Genomic DNA, 13,276 nt, shown 5'->3' with positions numbered 1-13,276 from the left:
CAAGTGTTGAGAATATTGATTCCTTTTGGATGATGCTACCCATTCCTTCCCCCGTAGTTCTTCCTTACCATCCCACAAGTTGTATCGTTCATTTTCAACAGTGTCTAGTGAGCTCCATTGTTGAATATGTTTATTACCCTTTGTTCCTCCATTTCTGTGCTTCCCCTTATACTCCTAAAGACATAGACAGACAAACAAAACAAAAAGAAAAGTAATCAGGCAAGCATTTTGTTTAGTGTAGGCTCTCATTCTCCTACAGTTTTAGCTGTAAACTTAGTCCAGAGTGGCATGTGTGCATGTACATGTTTTTGTTTAGGTAAAACACCTTACAGCATTTTACAATATCTTTAAGTAGTGAGCCACCGTTTTTAGAATTCCATGTAAAAAACCTTAAATTTCCAGCTTATTTTGGAAAACTCAAAACTGTTTACTGATTGGCTTTCCTATATAACTGGAATATTCTAGAGCTCAATTTTAGCTAATAAATATGAATCAGACATTAGTCACATTCCTCAACACTTTCAAATTGGCCATCCCTAACTCCTCTCCTTTATGTACATGAAGTACCTCAATAGTAGATGAAAATTAAAGGCATACCAATTCATCGGATTCTTAAATGGACTAATTTATTTATGAATTAACATGTGAAGCATTTGTTAAGTGATCAATAATAGCTGCTATTTCTCCTGTGTGCATTAGGAAAAGACTTACAAAATGATAGACTATTGTAGTTCTCACCTTCTGAGCCAGCCTATGGAAGAGATATTTATTGTGTTGATTTAGGATTTGTACTACCTAAAGAATAAGAAAATACCCAGATTTCTACAGAGATGACAATGTCAGTCTAAACAGAAAATTAAACTGGAGTTTGAAATGAAAAAGACTAGTCCCAACTCTTCTCCAATCTCTGTTAAATAAGTCTCAAAATCTCTGGGTTTTGTTTCCTCATTTATAAAATAAAAAGAGCCACTTTTAACATCTTCAGAAGTCCATTTTGAAAGTTGAATGAGAAAGTAGAAACTTACTGAGAAGGAAACATTTTCTCCCCAAAGGAACTGTTTTATGAAAATTCTTTTATGGAAAAATTAATGTTCATTTTATTCTTCCCAGATTTAAAACATAATGTAATATTTTTCCTTAGGGTAACACAGTGAACCTTGTTCTCATTCACAGAAAAAATTATGATGTTGATCTGTGCTCAATTACAAAGAAATTTATAGTTATTTTAGAAGTATTATTTATAAGTTGCAAAAGGTCAGGATGCTTGAGGTAATGAGGGAACTCACTCCTGGTGATAAATATCACTGGACAGTAAGTTTTTAAGTTGGAAAGGACCTTAATATTTATTCTATATTTTCCTCCTCCATCAGAAAGTGTAGTCATTTTGATGTGTTTGTACCCACTTGGAAACTTATATTCTGAGAATTAAGAGTATACATATAATTTTGAATCATAAATAGATCGAAATAGTTTATAATGGCTGAGATCTAAGCACAGATGTTTTTAGGGAAGTTGAGGCTCTCATTTCAAGCAAAGAAGTACTAGGGAGGGTTTTTTTTTAAATAAAAATATGGATTAATAATTTTCTGTACTTATTTTAAAAGTGGTCTGAATGATTGTAAACATTCTGAATTATCCTGGCAGTCTGTTGGATTGAGAGGTATTATGAGTTAGTCTTAATATAGGATATTAAGAACAAATTTGGTGAATGTAGTCATGCAAGGAAAGTATTTTGAACTCTGTTTTCATGTATTTCAGAAACCATCATGCAGACATCAGAGACTGGGTCAGACACAGGTTCGACAGTGACTTTACAGACATCTGTGGCTAGTCAAGCAGCAGTGCCTACACAGGTGGTACAGCAGGTACCAGTACAACAACAGGTAGGAGCTGTTGTTCTCAGAAAGGAGGCTGGTTTTGTTTGTTTTGTTTTTCTGACCATCTAAGACTGCTGTATTGATATCATATGGCGTTTCCTTTCTTGTTTCATTGAGTAGCTTTGTGTTTCAATCATTACGTTAATTCAGCAACTATTTTTGAGTATTTCCTTGGTGTACCAGGTTCTTTCTGTGGTAGGCTATGGACATACAAACATGAATACTGTAATCTCTTTGCTTAGAGTCTTTCTCAATTCTTCAAGAAAGTTTTCTTTTTTCTTTCTAACTTGACCACCCTAAGATTTTCTCTTCTCCTCCCCTTATAGCTTATCACTTCTGATTTCTGTCATATGAAAATGCCAGCAATAGTATTGTTTTTAATTTAATCGACTCACTGTACTGCCTAACAAAGGAAAAGCATGCTTGTATCTTTATAGGATAGGATTTTTGTCTTTGTGGTGTTTTAGAAAGGGAATTGGCATTAGGTGGCTGCTAAAACCTGCTTAATGAAAACAAAATTATCTTAGAGGTCTGGGGATCTGACTCATCACATTTAAAAAAGTTGGAAAAGAATTCATCAGATCTTATTCATACTCCGGGCATTTGGCTTATTTGGAAAAATACTGACAAAATAATGCTGTTCATGTTGGTAAAGTTCTGCACGTAGATTGTAAACACATTCGCCTGTCATTTCAACCAGTGTAGTGGACACAGTAAGAATGATAATGTATCATATAGTATAATTGAAAGACTGTTCAAGATGCAGAATTGGGTAAGGCTGAAATGACAGAAAAATCATTTACTACTTTTCAAATATTTTTCTTTTCATTTTAGTGAGTCTATTTCTTACTTTTCACATGGATATACACAAATCATTCCTGTCTCTTTTGCTTCCTTTATTCCATTAAATTATACATAGGTTTTTAGGTTTAATCTATTCATTTTCTTTTACCACCAAAAAAAAAGGCTGTGCAATAGTGTTTTGAATGCCTCTGAGATTACTGATATAATTACCAACTTTAAAACTGAATATTACTCAAAAAAAGTATCTCATTTCATCCAAAGACCAAGTAATGAGCAACTGGAGAATTTTTCTGCATATGTAACCTTAAAAAGATAACTATCTGACAAAATTAATGAAATGATGAAGAAGTAAACTCACTGTTTTGATCTTGTTTTGTGGAAGAATGGTTTTGAGAATGTCTATCCCTAATAAGAATATGGCACAAGTAGTGTTCCTTTATTCAGGAAGGGCCTCTAGAGACATTAAAGAATCTATAGTGCATCTCCATCTCCTTTTATACTCTTGTTTTCTTTTTTCTTCTTCCTCTCTTTTGTCCTTTTTTATTTTTCATTTTTTTGTCCATCATGACGCTTGAACACTGGGTCTAAGCACTGTCCTTCAGCTCTTCAGCCCAAGGCTAGCACTCTACCACTTGAGCCAGTACTACTTCTGGTTTTCTGGTGTTTTTTTTAATTGGAGATCAGAGTCTCATGGCCATTCCTGGCTTTGAACTGTGATCCTCAGATCTCAGCCTAATGAGTAGGATTACAGGCGTGAGCCACCAGCATCTGGCTTTTATCCTTTTTTTGTTAAATTTTAGAGACAATTTTCTTTTTATTAAATTTACATATAATCCAGTATTTATTACAGACTTATGTAGTAAAGATTCAAATCATCAAATTTATTACTAATAGAATAAAACACCTAACAAAACAGAAATGAGTTCCCCTCTTTTTACATAAACCACTTTTTGGGGCTACTCAGTACCACTTTGAACCAACTGTTTGAGATTTAGATTAAGGGTGTCATTTATTTAATAAATAGATGTCAAATCTGTGTGATTATACATATTTTCTTCTTGTTGTTTGAGTTTTAAGCATTATCTTAGCATGTGTCTCTTTTGGTTCCTAACATACACACACAAAAAAACCACACCATTTTACACACCATTTTTTATGCCCCTGGTATATGTTTGAAATATATACTAGTTATGATACACAAAAATAGTTTCATGGAACTCAGTGTATTAGTTACATTTTAATTTTGGTAGATCAGTATAGCAGGAAGTAGATGCTTTTATTTCCATGATATTATAAATGCTATTCAACTACATTGTTTAGTTAAGAAGGATTATCTTCGTTTCAGGTAATAGCATTCTGATTTTTGTTTCTGTGTGTGTGTGTGTGTGTGTGTGTTTAAATTTTTACCCTTTGAGAGCTCACAGAATTTTTCATTTTTCAGTTTCTTGATGGGGGCCCTACAGTACCCTTTATAATATTGCATGAAAGCAGAGATAACTGGGGAAATATTTTTTTTTTATTGCATTGCTTCACCTATTTTTTCTTTTTTTCATATAGTGTCACAAGTACTTGGTCTATGTCACGGCAGGGAATAAACCAAAGAATAAACTTGCAAACTTTCATCAAGGCTAGGGAAGACTAGTCACATAGAAATTGTGTTTGGTATGTTTATAATGTTGTAGGACTTTTCTTCGTTGTATGATTCTCTATTGCTACTTTATTCTTCTTTATTAAATTCTTGATTACTAGTTGTTTGACCTATGAACTTGTGCTTATATTTATTTATAAAGTATACCTGGATGCAGTAGTTATAAATATGTTCATTGTTTACAGTTTGTCTGTTTATATTATTTATATCTCTTGATTCAATGTTTTCTTAGGTAATTATATTTGGCAATGTTTTTCATTTATTCTGGATTTTCCAATTCAATGGATCATAAATTTTCAATATATTCTTTAGTGATTCAGTGGATTTCAGTGGTAACCACTATACTGTCTTCTTTTTTAATCTCTTAATTTTATTAATTTTGGGTCTTCTGTCTCCGAATTAGATTGTTTATTTTAATATATTGCTTTGAAGAATTATCATTATTTGATTCATTGTTTGTATTATTGTTTTAGTGTGTATCTCAAAATTTCTACCCAGGGCATTTTCTCTTTCTGGGTTTGGCTTGTTCTTACTTTTCTAAGACACTCAGGTACATCATTAGGTTGTTTATTTGGAAATTCTCTTGATTTTTAATGTAGACACTCATAACTATAAACACAAAAGTTGTGTTTTTCTTTGTGTCTTGGTGTTATGAACCATGTTTTTTGTCTGCACTGTATATTATTCAAGGGCTGTAATAATAACTATCATTTAGGTGTTGTCCCCATTCTACTTTCTAGTGGTAACATTGAAACACAATAACAAAAGTGACATTCTTTGTGTTTAATGCATCACTCATTATTGTAAAAGCTTAAAATAACCCTGCCAGGTTGATAGAATTATCTATCCCCCTTTATCAGTGAGGAAACTAGAAATCCAGGAATTGAAATAACTTGCTTTGTATAATAGTCATTTGGCCTTGACAACTTGTGCCTGTATTTGCAAAGTATTCTGTAAGGCAGTAATTAGAAAATTTATTTCCTTTAGGAATAAGAACTAGTTATTACACTCATTTAGTTCCTTGCTGAACCAATAGATACGTATAGTAGTCAATGTCTCTATGTATATTGAAGGGATATACTAAATAATAAATAAACTGCATGGTTCTGAATAACTTTGTATGTGTATTGGGGGAGCGAAGGAGACATGCAGTGAGCTTTTGCTTACACCTTATAGCAGCTTCTGAGATACCATGGTGCAACCTCCAGGGATGTATGTACAACAAAGTTTGACGATCATCTTGTCTCCTGAGACCTTTTGCAGCCAGTTGAATTGTAATTATTCATCAGAATTCTCTAAGTTCTACCTATATAAAACCAATATGGGAAGATTAGCTTCCTAGAACATTTATTCACACACACACACACACACACAAAGATTATTTTAGCCAGGTGCTGGTGGCTCACACCTGTAACCCTACCTACTCAGGAGGCTGAGATCTGAGAATAGCAGTTCGAAGCCGGCCTAGACATGAAAAGTTCCTGTGAAGCTTTCGTCTCCAATTAACCACTCAAAAACTGGAAGTAGAGCTGTGGCTCAAAGTGGTAGGTCACTAGCCTTGATCAAAATTGCTCAGGAACAGCACCCAGGCCCTGAGTTCAAGTTCCATGACAAAAAAAAGTGACTGCCATTTTTGAAAGACTCCATTGTTTATTTTCCTCAGAGCCCTTGTGAAATGATAGACTTCTTTTTAGAGCAAAGAAGTATTATCCTCTTTTCTCTGGCTACCTTGTAACTCTGTGTTAAAGTCTGGTGCTTAACTAACATATCTTCCTTCAACCATGATTTTTTTTTTTTAATCTAAGAGGCAAACTCCAGTCATCTGACCTCAGAACCAGACCTCTCAAGAGATAAAGCAATGAGATAAATTATAGTAACAATAAATTTTTAAGTGGGATAAGCCCACTAGGCATGCCAGTTCTCTAGCAAAGAACATAATATACTTTATGTCAGGAAGGTTTACTTTGAGCTCTGTGAATCTCTATGCATTATTGAGCATTCCCATGAGCAAAACTAGTGAAACAAATGAGCACACCTGGGGGGTAACATCGGCTGTTTGAGGAAAATATCTAGCAAATTGAAACTCCAAACCATGAACTTTCCATCCTAACTAAACTCAGATCTTAAGTGAGAGCATTAGTATATACAGAACCTTTTAAAAAGTGGGACAATTGGCAGGGTGTGGTGGCTCATGCTGGTTACTCCTAGCTACTCAGGAAGAGAAGGTCTGACAATAGTGGTGTAAATCCAGCAAGACATGAGACTCTTATCTCCAATTAACCACCAAAAGCCCCAAAGTGGAGCTGGGTCTTAAAAGGTAGAGCATCAACCTGGAGCAAAAAAAAGCTCAGGAACAGCCTGTATTCAAGCCCCAGAACCTGCAGACATAAATGCACACTTAACTGGAAAACTTATAAAACATGTGTAGTAAATTATGACTATGGAGTAAAGGAAAGAAGTATTACCTAAGAGTATTCTATGAAGTTCTTGCAATTTTCTAAAAGTCTGAAATTCTATTAAAAGACACATATTTACAATTGAGTAACTTAGACAAGAGCTGAGGACGCAAATCTGTGGCAAAGCTCTTGCCCAAGCTATATATAAAGACCTGGGAATCAATTTTGTTCAACGACAGGCCTTAGCTATGTTTGTTAAGTAATAATTTGGGCTACTATTATATTTTGTAGACTTAGATACTTATTTAGTATTGTATCTTTTGATATATAAAACTGAAAAAAAAAACTAGTTCCTTCACAAGAATTTTCCAAACCATAAAAAGAAAATCACTCTTGTCAGTGTTAGAAAAAGTAAAGTAGAGGAAATCAATTTTGAAGTTATTTCACAAATAACTTGTACATCCCCTGACAATTCTGCTTTCTCAGTCATTATCCAGAAAATAATTAAGGCCTGGGGTAGAGTATGTGCAGAGAAAGTGCAAAGTCCCTAGATCAAGCCCCAGTATCACTGCAAATTAAAAAAAGTGAATAAGCTGAACAACATATAAAACAGATGATCAATAAAGGATTAGTACTTCTACATATCATCAATTATCTTCAAAACACAGGTGTATATGAAGAGCTGGTATTAACAATTGAGGACCACATTGAAAATCTGATTGTTGCTGGGATTCAGGAGACTAAGACCCAGAAGATCATGGTTTGAATGTAGCCCTCATAGAAAAGTCCATGAGATTCTAAAAGCTAGCAAACTACCAGGCACAAAGCATGGAGCTCAAACTCTATGACTAGTAAAAGAAACAAACAAAAACCAATGCTGATTGCTATGCTATGAAAATAATTCTCAAGGAAAAATTACTAAAAGTTAGAAATTGTATCTTAAACTCAAAAAATTATAATTAGCTTGTTTATGGCTTTGATTTTTATTTTAATCACTAGTGTGAAAGGCAGGCAATAATTTCCACCCCAACTTGTTAAAAAAAAACACAAGTTAATCAAATAACATTCAGCAATATCTAGAAAAATTAAACTGTACTCTTAAATTATTGGGTAGAAGAGAAGGTAGAATGCAAATTTTTAAATTGAATACAAGTTTTAATTTGTTATTATTTCATAATCTTTTTTAAATTTTAAATTGACCCAAAATATCTTTATTTTGAAATATATGACTTTTAGCAACTCCTTTAGAAATTAGGCCTTAAGATAGAAAACAATAACAGTATACAGACACAATACTATACAGAGCTTTTTATTTCCGATTACCATGTTAGTGTATTTCTTGTAACAAGGAAAGGGAATTTTTTTTAATTGTATTTTTTTAGTAAGCATTAATAGGACAAATGGATCCTTATGTTAATCCCATAGGTTTAGTATAGTTTACTTGGAACTTTAATCCAATATTTTTAATATTACACATGTAAATGAATTATATCATGTTGTTGATGCATGGCTTTCAATTATTTCTCTGATGACTAATGATGTTTAATGTTTCTTACTTTCTTTGGTGATACTGGGTTTGAACTTAAGGCCTTGTTGCTAGCCAGGCAAGATGCTGTAACATTTAAGCTATCCTTTATGGGTTTGTTGCTGTTTTATGTTTGTTTTGTGTGCTGGTACAGTGGCTTGAACTCAGGGCCTCAAACTCTTGTTTAACTTTTTCCCTCATGGCTAATGCTTACTACTTGAGTCATACCTCACTCAGCAGTAGTTTTGCTGGTTCATTGGAGACAGTGTCCCACAGACTTTTTTTTTAACTCAAGCTGACATATAACCACAATCCTCAGATTTCAGCCTCTTGAGTGACTTGGGTTCCAGGATTAAATCATCAACCTGGCCCTTCCAGCCCTTCAGCTTTCTTTCTTTTTTCTTTTCTTTTCTTTTTTAATATGGCCCCACATTTTTTCCCCCAGGCCAGTTTTTCCATACTGCTTTGTTGTCTCTAACAGTGAGCCCAGTTTATTATTAATTGGATTGCATCTTTTTGTTTTTTTTGTGTTTCGATTTATGCTTTGCCTTGGCTTCCTCATTCTTCCTGATCTCAGGTTCCTTACCTGTTAGAATTACAGGTATGGGGCACAGCACAGGCTAACCTCTTCTGATGTGCTTATTGCTAAGCCTATATGTATATTTTCATATCTTTGCTCATTAATCATTTTTTCTCACTTTCACTTTTATTAATATAAGCAGTTACTAAATGTGTGCCTATCTATCTAGATTTCTATAAATACAGTTAAGCAGGTGTTAATTGATCTTTAAGTGTTTTTAAACCAAAGGGAATACAAACTAAGAAAATGTAATAATGAATTAAATGAAGTTATACATTTGCAGTAATACTACATTGGAATGGTATAAGATTTATTTATTTTAGAAATCTTATCAGCTTCTATTAGGAAACCAGAGAATTTCTGGGTAGATCATATGCTGGTTTGATCAATTTTAATAAGTGCCATAGCTCTAACCATGGCTGAGGCTGCCACAGTCTTCCTCATTGGGACGCGGAGACAGTGTGAAGACCTGCTCTTCATCCATATTGGGAGTTAATCACCTCTTGAATGGACATGACAGCTTTGGGGGAGGGATTAACAGTAATCTTAAATTTATACAACTTTCTATTTGACCATATGATTTTCAATGTTTAGTTCGTATTTAGGGAATGAATTTCTGGGAGAGCATAAGTTTCAGTCAGTAGAATTCATTCCTTAAATCACAGAGATTAATGGTTATAATATACATACTGCAAATATAAAGGACAAAATTTATGAGATAAATAACTTTTGTGTTCTGTTTATGAACCCTGTATCATGAGTGATAAATTATGTAATTGTTTTCAGTGCTTGTTACAACTATGCAACTGGAAAAGATCATAAGGGTCTTCTAGTCCCATGTCTTGTTTTTTTTTTTAAATCCTGTATTTTAAAAAATGGTGGTAAAATTTATCTTTTTAACCATCTTAAGTGGTCAGCTAAGGGTATGTATATATATATATATATATATATATATACACATTGTTATGTAAACAGAATTTTTTTCATCTTTGAAAACTGAAACTCTAGACATATTACAATTATTTGGTTCTCTGGATACCACTGTTCTAGTTTTATTTAAAAAAATCTGTGTATTCTGATGACCCATGTACATTAATTCTACAGTCTTTTTGTAATTGGTTTACTTCATTTAGCATAATAATCTAAAAGTTCATCAATTTATAGCATGTATCACAAAATTCTTCTTTTTAATACTCAATATTTCAGTGTAGTGATATACCACATTAAAAAAAATTCCAAGCCGGGTACCAGTAGCTTATGATTGTAATCATAGCTACTCAGGGGGCTGAGATCTGAGGATCGTGGTTCAAAGCCAGTCTAAGCAGGAAAGTCTGTGAGTCTCTTATTTCCAGTTAACCATCAGAAAACTGAAGTGGCACTGTGGCTCACATGGTAGAGTGCTCTCCTTCAGCCGGAGAGCTCAGGGACAGCGCACAGGCCCAGAGTTCAAGCTCTCATGCCTTGAGTTCAAGTCCCACAAACGACCAAAAGAAAAAAGAAATCCATGTGTTAGTAGACTCTTTTGGTGGCATTGTCCTTGAGTTTTTCTGCTAAAGCTCTACCACTTGGAGCCACAGGGCCACTTCCCATTTTTGGTGGTTCATTGGAGATAAGACTCTCAAGGAGTTTTCTGTCTGGGCTGCCTTCAAATTGCAATCCTCCAGATTGCAGCCTCCTGAGTGTCTAGGATTACAGGTGTGAGCCATCAGCTCCAGGCAGTGTCTGTATGTTTTAAAGTCAGTTTCTTTTTTCTTTTCTTTTGTTTTCCCTTTTTACCTACTCTCTTAATTTCTACCTTCTGTCTCTTAATTTCTTCTCCTTGTAACAAGTGTATATAAAATTGATTTTCTTAGAGCCTCTTTGGAGGAATGAGGCTGGAAATTCTAGAGCTTTACATTACCTGACCCCTTTTAGCCCTGCAAGAGCATAACAGAAAAGGAAAACACATTTCTACTTTGATTTTCTGATTACAAGGTTGAAGCAAGACTCTCAGAGAAATGAATTGCCTTGGTCACAGCTACAGTGGAAATTAGAATTGTAAACTATTTAGTAGCGTTTAAAAACTATAATCAGGAAAGATCTCTAATTGTTGTGAATGTCCTTTTTTATGGTTGTCTGGTGGGTGTGGTATTTTTTAAAGTCTCGAATATATGCTTTAGTGGAATAAGAAGTGATTTTAGGTGTCTGAATTCAACCCAGTATCAGTGGACAGTAGGAAAGGGCTTTGAGAAACTCTCTCTCATCACAGAATGTGAAAAATTATTTCCTCTTCCATTCTGTTGCTTGCTTGGAGGCCTTAGTGAGGTCAGTTTGGTGCAGCAAATGTGTAACATTTTTCAAATATTTGCCACTCCTTATAGGCACTTCCAGATTACAGGTTACCATACATGACTACCATTAAATTGTTTTGATATTATTTTTTCATTATTAAAATGAAGGTTATAGTTTTCTTAGGAAGGCTTTACAACGAAATTTAAGTAAAATGGAGGAATTATTTTAAAAACTAAGTACATAGGAGGATATTAGTATGTAAGAATTGTTACATATAAATAGTGTGGATGTTGCTTTTGTGGTATACTAAAGAAGTAGGCTTGTGAGAAGAATTGGAGAAGTAAATTTTCTGGGGAGATGATCCCTGGAAACCAGCACCAGTAGGATATCACTAAAAGGAGATAGGGAAGGACTTTATTGGTATAGATGTAATTGCTGTAGAAGACTGTGGATACTTGGAGGTGAGTAAGAAATTCAGAACCAAGTGCAAGAACACACTTCAGAATTATCCAACTCTGAGAGTGAGGAATCCTATGTACTGCCACACAGATTACTGCCAGCCACTGGAGAGGGGTATGCATGGGAGTGGGGAATTTTCTGGCATCTCTTGCTAAGTGGCAGGTAATCATATAGCTAAAGGTTTGAGAAATCTCCCAGCACTACTACTGCCGCCCCCCAATCCAAAGCTAGATGCTCTAGTGAGAAGATGGGCTTTATACAAAGAGTGATAAAGTTGCATGTGTTATGGAAATGACCCCCACAGCGTTTACTGTACCTGGGTGAGATGTAGAAATTGCTTCTGTCATTTCTTTTGATGCTGAACATTTTAAGAAATGTATCTTCTAGTCGGGTTTTGTATTAGATTCTGTAATCTTCAAACTGCAGAGGCAATGGTTCTTTGTCCCTAAACATAGTCCTTTAGGGTGACAGTTGAATTTATCTTTTTAGAGCGGAGAGTAGCGAAAGTCTTTTCCTTTTAGTATTACTTAAATTGTTTGAATAAAGACAAATAGTACTTCCTACACCAGCCTTCTGTTCTCGCCTAACTTGAATTATGTTATATTGCATTTGTTAATCCATTTCTCAATCATTCAGCAATTTATAGTACTATGTCCTGGACTTCTTCCAGCTCTGCTCTGTTCATGTTACTTAAGTTGATGAATGTATTTGCTATAACTACTTTTCTAAAATGATACATTTATTAACGCGAAGTATTGCATACTTTAAATTTCTGGCCACATATAAAACTGCTTAGTTGATTAATAATTTATCATCATTACCTTGCATTGAAATTTAAAAGATTCGTTATACAAATCACTGAAATTATCCCTGAATTCAAAGTATATCTGTATCAATTATCTGATACTTATTATAATGTGTTTTAGAGCTATATAAGTGGAAACACTGATTTAATCCTAAGCATTTTCCTCTAATATACATGATTAAAATTAAGGAATACAAATTAACTCTGATGCTACAGAAACTGAATTGGTTGTATTATTTTGTGTCTATATTTATTTGCTTTATCCTTTTCACTTCATTGGAGAAAAAAAGAATGTATTGCTAACACTATAAACAGGAACATCATAATTAAAAAAAACAGCAAAAAACTACAATGCACTATAAAGGTGTAACTCTATTATTTAAAAAACACTATCCTTGAGAGCAAGTACAAGTATTAAAATCCCATTTTGGTAATCAGCTTTTTGCTATAAGCAGTTTAACATAATTTAGTAATTATTTAATGTCAATAAAAATTCACTTTTGTTAATGATAGTTTGAAAAGTCATTTCTTTTAATTATATTCTTGGGTAATACTCCCCATAAATTTTATCTTACATTCATGTCTTCATGATATTATGTAAAATTTAATAAATCCCTGTTTCACTTTAAAGTGAAACATCCACTTCACACACACACACACACACGTGCTCACACCTACACACACAAATAATGAGTACTGATCTGGACATGTAAAATAAAATAAACATTTAATCTCAGTTGGTATTGAATTCTACAAAACATTGTATATGCAGTGGAGAAAGACAAATATTATATGAACATATTTCCTTGACCTTTAAATTGTAATAAGCATTTGTAATTAGACATATATTTAATTGATAGAGTTCAATTGGTTTTGAGAAGGGAGTGTATCCAATTTCTATCATTTTGACC

At 33.8% G+C, this 13,276-nt stretch overlaps 1 protein-coding gene across 1 annotated transcript in view; it reads left to right on the top strand.

Moving 5' to 3' along the window:
- Rfx3 (regulatory factor X, 3 (influences HLA class II expression)) overlaps window positions 1-13,276 on the top strand; it is a 141,692-nt gene that overhangs the window by 27,526 nt on the left and 100,890 nt on the right. The window contains exon 2 of the mRNA XM_013018429.1: window positions 1,759-1,883. Within this exon, the coding sequence (XP_012873883.1) occupies window positions 1,767-1,883 (117 nt within the window). The 5' untranslated portion in view covers window positions 1,759-1,766. The remainder of the gene's footprint in view (window positions 1-1,758; window positions 1,884-13,276) is intronic.

Source organism: Dipodomys ordii, unplaced genomic scaffold (assembly GCF_000151885.1).
Source record: "Dipodomys ordii isolate 6190 unplaced genomic scaffold, Dord_2.0 Scaffold40, whole genome shotgun sequence".
Lineage (NCBI taxonomy): Eukaryota > Metazoa > Chordata > Mammalia > Rodentia > Heteromyidae > Dipodomys > Dipodomys ordii.
Note: the sequence above shows the minus strand (reverse complement) of the source record. Positions and strands in the feature narration are given on the sequence as shown.